Source organism: Gracilinanus agilis, chromosome 1 (assembly GCF_016433145.1).
Source record: "Gracilinanus agilis isolate LMUSP501 chromosome 1, AgileGrace, whole genome shotgun sequence".
In the NCBI taxonomy this organism is placed as follows: domain Eukaryota; kingdom Metazoa; phylum Chordata; class Mammalia; order Didelphimorphia; family Didelphidae; genus Gracilinanus; species Gracilinanus agilis.
The window spans coordinates 708,174,401-708,187,171 of NC_058130.1; the positions used below are offsets into that span (position 1 = coordinate 708,174,401).

Consider the following 12,771-nt stretch of genomic DNA (forward strand, 5'->3'; position numbering starts at 1 on the left):
CAACTTGAGCCTTGTGACTCAGAATTCCTAAACTTAGGAGATCCACTAGCCTCAGTCCCCCAAGGGAGACTATAGCAGAGACTACAGATGTACATAATCACTCTTGGCTCTAAAATGTTTTTAAGTTTGATTTTTTTAAATCCACAAAGGGGTTTGTGGGGAAGGAGTTAATGAGGATAGCTCCAGGGTTGTCCTTTAAGCAAATGAGAGTAAATATTGAAATGGCAGAATTTTAAAAACTCAGAATCAATCTTTGAACCTTTGTGATGTCTATTGTCATGTAATTGGGCAAAATAGCTCCTAATAGCTTTAATTTCTTCTTCCTTAGAGATGAAATCACCCTTTTCATTTTTGATACTTGTAATTTGATTTTTTTAAATCAAATTACCCAAAACTCTGTTTTATTTGTTTTTTCATAGAACCAGCTCCTAGTCTTATTTATTAGTTCAATGATTCTCTTACTTTCAATTTTATTAATTTCTCCTTTAATTTTTAGTATTTCCAATTTAGTCTTTAAATGAAGATTTTTAATTTGTTCTTTTTCTAGTTTAGTTCCATTCAAGATATTAATAAAATAGAGAAAAAGCAGATCAATATAAGTGTTCGGAGATATAAATTCCCCCCCCCCAACTATTGCTTTGACTGGATCCAATAATTTTTATATGTTGTCTCCTCATTGTCATTCTCTTCAATGAAATCAGTGATTGTTTCTATGATTTGTTCTTTTGATTTACCCATTTTGAAGAATTAGATTTAGTTTCCAATTATTTTTAATTTGCTTCTCCATGAGCCCTTATTGATTATAATTTTTATCACATTATGATCAGAACATTGCATTTATAATTTCTGCTTTTCTGCATTTGATTGTGAAGTTTTTATGCCCATGGTCAATTTTTTGAACTTAAATGATGTCTAAAGAAATGCTCAACAACCTGCTAGGCTTCAAGGACACTCCTGAGGGACTTATGGGAAAGGATACTAACCACATTGAGAGAAAGAACTATGGGAGTAGAAAAGCAAAAGGAGAACATATGACATCACTTATCACATGTATATATGGGTGTGCGCTTTGGGGTTTAGCTTTAAAAAATTGCTCTATAGCAAAAATGAATAATATGGAAATAGATATCAAGTGATAACATTTGTACAACCCAGTGGAATTGCTTGTCGGCTCTGGGAGGGGAGAGGGAAGAAGAAAGGGAAAGAGCATGAAATCATGTAAATGAAAATATAAAAGAAAATGAATCAAGTCTTTCAAGATACCTGTTGTGAAGCCAATGAAAGCTTTATCTCCCCCTTCATAACCAGTAATCCACCATCCCTGTATATGACCAAGCTTTTTAGCTCTAATACCACCTAAAGAAAAAAACAAAATGCATACTTAACTCATTTTTTTCTTTTAATAAAGAAAATATTTTAAGCCTTGACTAATATGAGCCATAAGCGAAATGGTCTATTTTTGAGTGGTAGTAAGAGCTGCTACTGAAATCCAACTGTGATTTTTCACTCTGGCACTACAGTAACTCTAAAACAGTTGATGCCTAGATCAGAAGAAGCCCAACCAAGCTGGAACAATTTCTGGCATAGGCACAATATAGCATGCCAAAGGCCAGAGTTTGGAAGGTTTGTCACTAAAGGATTGGGAGGGAGTGGAATACAAATGATTCCTGAGAATAATATAAGGCATATAGTGGCTATGGGTCAGAAATCATTAGAAGAGTGGTCAGTCTGCTGTGATTTCATAAAACCAATAGCCACCAAGAAAAAAAAAAGTCAAATCTCAGACTTAAAGTCAAAGGTATTTTTTTGGTAAGCAAGTCAATAAAGCACAAAATCTCCACATTAATTTTAAACTACAGTTCTAAGCATTTTAAACTACAGTTAAGGAATCTACATAAAAAGGCGCATGCCTAAAGTATACAATATTATCATAAGACTATTACTCATAATGGTGAAGACTAAGCAGTTCCATATATTTGAGTATATGAGGTTTTCCCAAAAAATTTAGTATAACTAAATATAATGGCTCAGTGGATTAAGGAGCCAGGCCCAGAGACCAGGTTTAAATATGGCCTCAGCTGTGTGACTCTAGGAGAGAGAAGGGAGTTTTATAGTTCCTCTTGAGGCAAGAGCAAAAAAACTGAAGTTTTCCATGCAATGATTAGCGTATTACATAGGAATATAAGTAGTACAACAAATGACAAACAATGGGAAAATAAATAATGAAGTTATAAAGAATCAGTTTTGTTATTATATATCCATTGGCTAGATACCAACACCAGCAGAAACCAAATCCAAATAGACATCAATTGACCCCAAAAGAACACAGAAGTAAATGCAACATTTGTTATTAATAGTCCAGAATTACTATAGTAAACAATTGTGCTTCATTCAGAGTTTATGGCTTTGCCTGATTTGGGGAGTTGGTTTATACTTCATGCTTGCATTTATTGAATAGTTTAATGAATAGGAAATGTTCATCCTTACCCTCTGGGCCTGGGTTTTCATCGTAGATTGGTTTCACTACTCCACTGAAGTAGAGTTCAACATTCTTCTCAACCAGGCCTGTATCAAATGGGCACAGATGGCCCATCGAGTCATAAACACTAGCAAGTGGATAAAAAAAAGAGAGAAAGTCCCCATGATTTTAATAAATGTCTTACAAATTTAAGTCAGATATTATTTTCCCTTAATCTTTAAGATGGCCTTATCGAATCTTGAGCTCAGAAACCCATTTGGTTAATACTTAGATCTCTTTATCCTATTATGCACAAATATCCTTCAACCATGGGCTTCAACAAAAGCATAACTGATTCTTTCCATCTCATAAGGTTGTTGAGGTTCCAATGAAAAGCACCCTATTCCCATGAAATGCTATCTATGGAAAAAGCAAATCATTCTCTCTTACTAGATTATAAAGTTCCGGAAAGTAGGAATTGTCTGTTTTCTTACTCCTTATAGGACCTGGCTTGATATTTTGCCTAATATTTCTCTATATTATGTTTTTGATGAAGAATTCCTAGCTTTGACAAAGAGAAAGCAACCTCCAGCCTTTAGAGATGGATTTGGCTCTCAGTTCCATATCTCTTAGACTTCCTAGGCAGAAACCAAAGATGATACTCTCTTCCACAGCAATTTTTACCAGAGAGAATTGAATATGATGACATTATCCTTTAAAAATCTACAATATAGGGGGCAACTAGATGGCTCAGTGGATAGAGAGCCAGACCCAGAGATGGGAGGTCCTGGGTTCAAATTTGACCTCATATTTCCTAGCTGGGGAACTCTGGGCAAGTCACTTAACCCCCATTGCCCAGTCTTTACCACTCTTCTGGCTTGGAACCAATACTTAGAATTGATTCTAAGATAGTAGGTAAGGGTTTTTAAAAATCTATAGTGATAGAATATTTTTGTGCTATAAGGAATGAGGAACAAGATGATTTCAAAAAGAAATGGAAAGATCTACATGAACTGATGCAAAGTGAAATAAGCAGAACCAGGAGATTATACACAGTAACAGCAATATTGTGGAACAATGAAATGTGACAGACTTTGCTACTAACAGCAATGCAATGATTCAGGACGATTCTGAGGGACTTATGAAAAAAAGTTATCTACCTCCAGAGAAAGAATGGAGTATAAGTGCAGATGAAAACATACAATTTATCATTTGTTTATTTGGGTTTAGGATTTGGGGTTTGGTTTTATAAGATTATTTGCTTTGCTTACAAAAATGAATATAGAAGTATGTTTTCCTGGATAACCCAGATTGAATTGATTGCCAACTCTAGGAGAGGGGAGCGAAGGGAGAAAGGGAGACAACATGAATCATAACTTTGGAAAACTTATGTGGAAATTTGTTATTAAAATAAAATAAAGAAAAAAATTTAAATATATTATAAGGGTAATAGGTAGTACTCAACCGAAATCTTTTGGGGGAAACGTCTCTTTTCTCATTTTTGAGTTATTTTATAGTTCATGCTTGCATTTGTTGAATATTTTAAATGAACATGAATTTACATGAATAGGCAGTTGGAGAAAAGAACCCAACTTTCAGCTTGGAGCCCTAAATGTACCACCACCTCCTTTCTTCCCAGAGTTAAATAACCTTTAGTAAGAAAGGAAAAGAAGAGCCCCCTTTATGTTCAGCTAGTTGTTTGCAGGTGTCTTGAATGTGCAGAACTGGTCAACCCAAGCATCAAAGAACCAACTACCTCCCCTTCTGCCCCCGACTCCCATGTTACCTGAAGCATGTTATTTTATGCTGCGGAGAATAGTCGTAGCTCTCAAAACCTTTTTCGTTGGCTTCAAAAATGCACAGCAGTTTGTCAGCCAACATTTCTGGCTCTTCCATCTGAGAGATATTTCAGAGTTAGAAAGAGGAAGGGATGAAAGGGAAGATCAAAGTGGATGTCCCTCCCTGCAAAACTCCTAACCAAACTTACAGCATCATTCGGATCTCCTAGGAAATGTTTTAGATCAGGATCATCCAGAAACTGCTGGCACTGCGGACATTTAGATGAAGGAACCTGCTGAGAAAGATCAACCAGCTTTTAGAAAATCATGTCACCATTCTCCCACTCCAAGAACTGGAAACTGGTGCCCAAGTTCAATTAAGCCATCCTGATGTAGCTAAAGTTACTCCCAGACAGTTGTGTGCAGGGAGTAGGCTAACCTCACATTTAAAGTATATGAAAGGGAACATGATTAACAATGCCATAGTAGATCTTTTCACAAAGAAAAAGAAACACTCTCCAAGCTAGCCAAGGTAGGCTGTGTTCCAATCTCTCCCCACCCTCTTATAATAAAGTGTTTGGGATTTTTTTGCAATGGAACCAATTCAGAAAAAGGAGAAAAAATAATTTCTTAACACTGACCACTTAAGCCTCCTTTTTAAAGGGTGTGCGTGTAAGGAGAGGGGTAGAGGGAACATAAGTTAAGGCTTGGAGGAGCTGTCTGGACCAAACGTCTTATGTTCTATAGAGATTACTAGCTCAAGGCACCCAAATCCTTATAGGATGGATACAGTTAGAGGTTACCCCTACTTGCTACCAGTGCAGATATTTACAGTGAGAGGAGAGAATATCTAACATTTATGTAGGCTTTACGTTTTCAAAGTCCTTTACATGGATTATCTTATTTGAAGCCTATAACGACCCTGTGAAGTAGGTGCCATTATCCCTATTTCACATTTGAAGAAACTGAGGTACAAAGAGTTAAGTTACTTACCCAGGGTCACATAGCTCACAGGTATCTGAGACAGGTTCCACGACACCATCTAGCTGCCTCATTCATATTGACACCCTTTTCCCCATTCCCCTTAATGGTCTTGAGAACTGATTCCCAAACCATGTACCCTGTGTTCCTTTATTGCTGTCTTCTATGTGGTTTAAGGGCTGGGAACAGGAAGACTAGAGAGAATGAGGGATGGAGAAGCATCATCTCAGAATGTCTACCCCAGGGAGCCCCATTCTTCACTGGACCAAAAAAAAATTTCTTCCTACTCCCTGGACAGGAAAGCCCCTTATACCTACCATTCCTCCTCAAAAATAGCATGAACCTCCCTCTAGTATAGACACATACTTGGGTGGCAAGACAACTTCAGCTTTTTTTGTTCCAGGTTCTGCTTCCTAATGTAAAATTCTGACATTCTTCCTTTACTTTCCCATAAAGTTATTTGGAAAGGTGGGATTAAGAAGGAATTATAGAACTAGGCTAGATACTAATCCAATCTCATTTTCTAGGGAGAGAGAAACTACTCCACCACCAGATGTTAAGTGACTTGCCCAAGGTCACATGGATAGAAAAATAGATGCATTTGAGAAGCCAAAGGTTAGACTCTGAGTTTTAACATAATAGTGACCATTTATAAAGTGTTTTAAGGTTTGAGACACTTAAAAGACCTTATTTTACTTGATATTTACTATTTTGGAAAGTAGATGCTATTATTATTCCCATTTCATAGATAGAAAAATGGAAATCTAGTCCTTCTAAATTCATTGTCATCCATCCTGAGGAACTTATGAGAAAGAACGCTATCCACATTGAAAGAAAGAACTGTGGGAGTAGAAACGCAGAAGGAAAACATATGATTTAACACTTGTTTATATGGGTATAGGATTTAGGGTTTTGGTTTTTTAAAGATTGCTCTATTACAAAAATGAATAATATGGAAATAGGTATTGAGTGATAATACAAGTATAATCCAGTGGAATTGCTTGTCGGCTCCAGGAGGGGGGAGGAAAAAAGGGAGGGAGATAACATGAATCACGTAACCATGGGAAAATACTTAAAAATAATTTTAAAAGTCAAATAAATCTGCCTTTATCAAATGTAAAAAAAAATTTCATTGTCATCCAAGCAAGAAATATCCTTACCTCTTCAGTTTTAGTCGAGGTATGTTCTTTTGAAGGAACTCTGGGAAGAAAAAACTCAAGATCAGTGCTGAAGATAATAGTTTGTCTGAAGAGCTACTTTAATTGGTCAAGTCTTTAAAAAAAACCAACCATCTTATTTTCTCTTAGAATCAATACTAAGTATTGCTTCTAAAGCAAAAGAACACTAAGGGCTAGGCAACGGGGGTTAAGTGAATTGCCCAGGATGATATAGCTTTTACATGTGAGGTTGAATTTGAACCCAGAACCTCCCATTTCCAGGCCTGGCCTTCTATCCTCTGAGCCACCTAGCTGCTCTGAATGGGCAAGCCTTTTCCAGGGTTAGTCTACTGTCTTAGTGACTTGCAAATCTACTTCTATGCTTTAGAGTCAGACAATTAAGGAGTCTTTATTAAATGCTTTACTATGTGCCACTTCCCTGTGCATTTTAAGAAATTTGAAGTCAGAAGGGTTTTGATGTTTTTAGGAGAAGCCACCCAACAAGTCTGGAGAAAATTAAAAGTCCCATTTTGGAGCATTATCCTTGCATAATAGATGGTACCCTGGTTCTCAAAGATCTCAAATTAACTCTGGAGTCAAGCTCTATGCAAAGTAGCCAAGCACAAACTCTGGCAGGTCTTGGAAAGGTTTTGAACCTGGGTCCAATGAGAGAAAAGCTGGTGGCTGGGTGAGGAACACAAATAGCTGTAGGGGTGTTCATTGATAAAGAGAATTCCTTAGGTCCATGGGCATTCTGGATCGTGGGAAATAGCTTTAGCTCTCAAAGAGTTATGACAATGAAATAATGAAGTTAAAATGATCACTGTGGGAAGAACCCTGATAATAGCCAGAATTTATATAGTACCGTAAGGTTTGCAAAGCACTTAACATATGTCCTTTGGCTGGGTCTTAATAGCCCTGTGAGGTAGGTGCCATTATTATCCCCATTTTACAGTTAAGGAAGCTGAGGTGCCCAGAATCACACAGCTAAATCACCAAGGGTAGGATTCAAACCCAGTTCTTCCTGGCTACAAGCCTAGCTCCCTATTTGCCATGCCACTTAGCTGCCAATAAGTCTGACCAAAGGAAGGGAGAAGCCCAGAATTTGCCACAACTTCACTAATATTCCAAATGGTCAGCTCCCGACTGGGTCTGAAATCCTCTGACTTTGTTTCTGAGTAGGGCAGTTTTAACATGCTCAAAGTTATAAGAGAGCCAAGAATATGTTCACGGTTCTTACCTTCTTTTGACTTGAGCTTTCAATTTCTTTTCACTTCGTTGCTGGAAGAAATGAAATAAATATTTGCTAAATATCAATTATGTTCCGGATACTGTGCTAGGTCTGAACTCCAGGTCCAGCACTTACTCTAACCATCGTGCCACCTGGCTGCCTCAGAGTTAGGGAATCAAGTGAAAGCTGTTAAAGGTGGGAGAATTAAGTTTGTTTTCAAGAGAGAATGTTTGGTTCTAGGTACCACATGTACCTAGAACTTAAGTCACTTATAATGTAGTTGGTGGGAAGAGGGCTGATGTCTCAGTTCCTCTTGCCCTAGCCCATGACCAAGTGGTAGACTGTCATACCAACTAGAAATACTATAAGAATTTATAGAAAAGGGGGAAAGCAAGTGGATTGCAACATAATAAAAATCTTTGTTAGAAGCAATCTCCAAATAAAGTCAATACCAATCAAGTGTGGAATGGCTAACCAAATTGTGGTATGTGAACATAATGGAATAATCCTGTGCTATGAGGAAAAAATGAACAGGGGGACAGCTAAGTGGCTCGATGGATTGAGTCAGGTCTAGAGACAGGAGGTCCTGGGTTCAAATATGGCGTCAGATACTTCCTAGCTGTGTGACCCTGGGCAAGTCACTCATCCCTCATTGCCTAGCCCTTACTACTCTTCTGCCTTGAAACCAATACAGTGTGTCGATTCTAATACAGAAGGTAAACGTTTAAAAAAAAAAGAATGTGATGAATATAGAAGCATGAAAAGTTCTCCAAGCACTGATGCAGAGTGAAATAGGTGAAGCCAAGAAAATATATACAATGACTATAACAACGTAAATGGGGAAAAAAGCAACCACACAAATCAAAAATGAATGCAACAGTGGGGGCAGCTGGGTAGCTCAGTGGATTGAGAGCCAGGCCTAGAGACGGGGTGTCCTAGGTTCGAATCCGGCCTCAGACACTTCCCAGCTGTGTGACCCTGGGCAAGTCACTTGACCCCCATTGCCTACCCTTACCAACCTTCCACCTATAAATCAATACACAGAAGTTAAGGGTTTAAAAATTAAAAAAAAAAAAAAATGAATGCAACAGCAAAGCGGGTAGCATAGTAGATAGGACGCCAGAGCTGCAGTTGGGAGGACCTGGTGTTATAATTATTGGCTTTGAATCTGGATTCAGATACTTCCTAGCTGGGTGATCCTGGGCAGGTGACTTAACCCATACTGCCTAGCCCTTGCCACTCTTCTGTCTCAAAATAATCCTAAGTCAAGATAAAGATTTTTAAAAGGTTGAATGTAATAACATTAAGCATAATTCAAATGAAGAAATATGAAATGTTTCTGACAATCCCTTTCTGGAGATGAGAAGTCCATATAATAATACCTGTTGGGGGGCTTTTTTAATATATGAATCAATTGCACTGATTTTTTCCTTCTGCTTTTTTTTTGTCCTAAACAAAATACTCTGTTATGTGGGATGGTTCTATGGGAAAGAGAGATACTAGGGAAAACCAAAGTGATATTAAAAAAATGAATAAAAAACATTGCCATTGCATTCATTTTTGATTTGTGTGGTTTTACATGTGTCATTGATCAAGACCTATGTCCATATTATTTTAAGCCTCAGTTTCTAAACTAAGGGATGATGTCATTTACCTAACAGAGCCAGAAGGAGAGTCAAATGAGATGATGTATAAAGAGCTATATTGGTATAAACAATTATTATTGGTAGAAATATTGCCTACTGTGATAGATGGCTCTGCCCTGGAATATTAGGAGTGCTATAGGTGAAAGTAGTTGGTTTAATGTCTGAGAAGTAGCTATAACAATACGTCCTCTAGGCACCCAGAAGGTAGCTCGCTGTGAGTTTGGGATCTAGGGTATGGTACCTACATCTTTCTTCCTAAAACCCAAACTCCTAAGTCCCTAGTGATGAGCATATCTTTAGTATTCTACCAATGCAAAATTGAGCTTAAAACAATTAAATTGACTAAAATGGGATAGTAGGAGGAGTAGCTACAAAACATTCTCCCCCATAAACCTAGGACAGACTCTCACAAATAAAGCATGGAAAGAATAGGCACAAATTGGCATATGATAGTAGGGAGAGAGACACATGTGGCAAAAGCATCTCCTGCCTCTACTATTTGAGGGTGCTGATATCTTCTTCTCCACAGAACTCCTCTACATTCCTTATCCACATAGCAGGGTAGCTGGCAATGTTGAATCACCAACTCAAAGACAAATAGGATGGCGCTCAAGTTTCACTTTCTCCCTTGATTCTTAGGACATAATGTACCTTGGATAATCTCTTATCTTTTAGCTGGTTTCCTTAACTATCTTTAATTGAAAAAGCGCAAGCCTTACACTCTTAGGCATTCTCCAGCTACATTTTCCCTTCCCCAAAGCACCAGGTGTTAAGAAAACCAGAAGATGTGACTGAGAAATAAAAGATGCTTGGACAGCAAGTGACTCACCTTAGAAGCGTCTTCCTCGGTTTGAGAAGTATCTTCAGAAGTCCACGTTGGTTTCCGTTTAGTGGATCTGTTGTCCAAAAGAAGTCTTTTTGAAAGGGGGCACTCTCCTCATGGCCACCACCGTAAAGACCATTCTTCTCTGCTACTAATTGCTGCTAGACACCTTTTCACCTAGCTACTTTTTCACACTGTTTCACTATTCACTATTTCACACAGAAGTAGATGAACTCAACCAACTCATGGAGGCATGGTGACATTTGCCTCTTCCCACCAACCAAGCCCCACTTTCCACTAAAAAAAAAAAATCAGAGCCCTCAAAGCTCTAGTCCCATGAAGCTCAGACATTAGCCAGTTCACATACTATGTTTAAATGTGATCTTTGCAAGTAGACAATCAACATGCCACGTAGCAGTAAAGGTGAAGGACCAAGTAAAAACCCTTAATAATAAAACAAAAAGGAAAGGGGGAGTGGAAACTGATACTAGTTGCTTCAAAAGCTGTCAAAATAACAAATTCTCTTAAGTTTTCAACCAACATTCTAACCAAAATATGATTTAAGTCAATGCCTAGATAAGGCAAAGCATTATTAATAAACCCACCTTGCAGGAGATTTCCATTGCTTACTAGCTTCCTTGGCAGCTAGACGTGAAGATCCTCCTGTTTAAAGAAGGCAACCCAAAGGTCATTGTTTTGTTGTTGGCCACGGGTGAGGGTGGAAGGTGGTTAGAGGCAGAAGATAAAGGACAGTAGCCTCGATGTCCAATGGAGAATCCAGTAGTTTTGTGGATTTGAGGACTTTGGACCAAACTCTTAAGAATTGGACTAGATGGCCTCTATTATCTCTTCCTGCTCTAAATCAACCTGTCAATCTAAATATATCAAATCATAACAAGTGAATAAAAAGGAGACATCTTTGTGGACTGGGAAGGAAGGTTGCTAGGAGGACTTTGGGGAAGAGAGAGGAAAGACAATTGGTATATTCTCTTTTTTTTAACCCTTACTTTGTCTTGGGAATAGTTCCAAGACAGAAGGACAACAGCGGAATTATGCGTCAGCTACAGGAAGGTGTGGGGATTTGGGAAAGAGGGAAAGAATGTGAAAAATGTAATTATGGGGAAATGTTCAAAATTAAAGAAAAATTAAAGAAAAAAGACAGAAGGGCAAGGGTTAGGCAATCAGGATTGAATGACTAGCCCAGAGTCACACAGCTAAGAAGTATCTAAGATCCTCGTGACTCCAGGACTAATGCTCCATCTATGGTTATCACTTAACTGCTCCCAATTGGTATATTCTTTAGGTAGGGCCTTTCTTTGCCCAGGTTAGTCCTTCTCCTATGAGCAGGACGATATGGTGCAAGGGTAAGACATTCTCCTGACCATCTTAGCCTCTCACAGTTTTCCAAGGCACTGCTACTCCCATGATAAGAGAAGAATGCCTGCATGCACTTTCTAATCCATTAAGACCTGTCCTCTTTCTAAAATGAACAGATTGGCTTATATCATTCTATACTTAAAATATGCTGAGTAACCACTGTTGGCATTCTTGCCATGTAAGAGTTTGAGGGGGCAATAAAGACTTGAGTACTAAATAGTAGAATTTATATATTCTAAAAGAACATTTAATCCCATTTTTACGTTTTGTATAGTCCTGTGAACCCTTCTCAAATAGGATTAACTTACTCGGTTCTAGGAACGTTGCACATCCTACCGGAGGGCAGGTTTTATGCCTAAAGGAGCCATACTCTCTGCAGGGCAACTAAGGCTTAGCCCTAGGGCATCAAGAGCACTCAAGGGCATCTCAGTAGCTTTGAAAGAAGCTTTTGGACCAAGTTGGCAAGATTTCTTACATGGGAAACTGTAAGTGCTTGACTTTTCTCCCCCCATCCTATCATTCCAATGAAGACATTTGCCCTGGGTGTTGTTCATGGTGCTTATCCCAAGTATAGGAAGACATGCTTTCACATGATACCTAGCAAAAGTTCTACCCCCCAGGAACCTGGGTCACAATAGTACCAAGTGATTTTTTATTTATACCAAGAATAAAGAGGGAAAATGAGTTCTTACTAGAATGAATACTGGAGATGGAACTATGACAATCTAGACAACACTGCCCAAGAGCCCATTGTCCCATTTGGGTGAAAGCTAAAAAGCTCTCTCCCGTTCCAAACAGATGTCACATAAATGGTCCTGTAGATCAGAAATGGCAATGTTTAAGTGGCATTACCTTTCATCTCACTTACTTCTAGTCTTTGTGACTTCTGGTAAAGGGTCCATTACAACATCTTGTCCCTTCTCGTCTTCGGAGCTCGAAGTGTAAGTCATTGTGGCACTCTTTTCTAAGCAGTCAGTTTCTGATGAAGACTAACTTTTCTCCAAGACCAATTCTTTATTTGATGGGAATTTTACTTGAACCGGCTCTCCTCTCCTGGGACAGGGTAGAGGACATTTAAAGAGTAGTTAGTACAGGAGAGCCTAGACATTTTCCCTACTATGGGAAAGCTATGATAAAGCCTAGGCATTTTACTTTGACATTAAAAGGAAGAGGGAGCTATATACTAAGCTGGACAATAAGGAAGACTTCAGTTTCTCCTGATCATTTCCTAACTGGCTACTTTCCTGGACTTCATGTCCAGAAACTCATCATTCAACAAGAAGAAATCAACTCAGAAACTCATACTTCCTCAGCACCTCT

At 38.4% G+C, this 12,771-nt stretch overlaps 1 protein-coding gene across 1 annotated transcript in view; it reads right to left on the bottom strand.

Moving 5' to 3' along the window:
- The window catches only part of LOC123256256 (DNA (cytosine-5)-methyltransferase 1-like), a 48,349-nt gene extending 35,948 nt beyond the window's left edge, over positions 1-12,401 (bottom strand). Inside the window, exons 1-5 of the mRNA XM_044684918.1 lie at positions 12,357-12,401; positions 4,446-4,529; positions 4,245-4,354; positions 2,488-2,606; positions 1,264-1,356 (exon numbers count right to left, since the gene is read on the bottom strand). Of these exons, the coding sequence (XP_044540853.1) occupies positions 1,264-1,356; positions 2,488-2,606; positions 4,245-4,354; positions 4,446-4,529; positions 12,357-12,401 (451 nt within the window). The remainder of the gene's footprint in view (positions 1-1,263; positions 1,357-2,487; positions 2,607-4,244; positions 4,355-4,445; positions 4,530-12,356) is intronic.
- Positions 12,402-12,771: the final 370 nt, after the last annotated feature.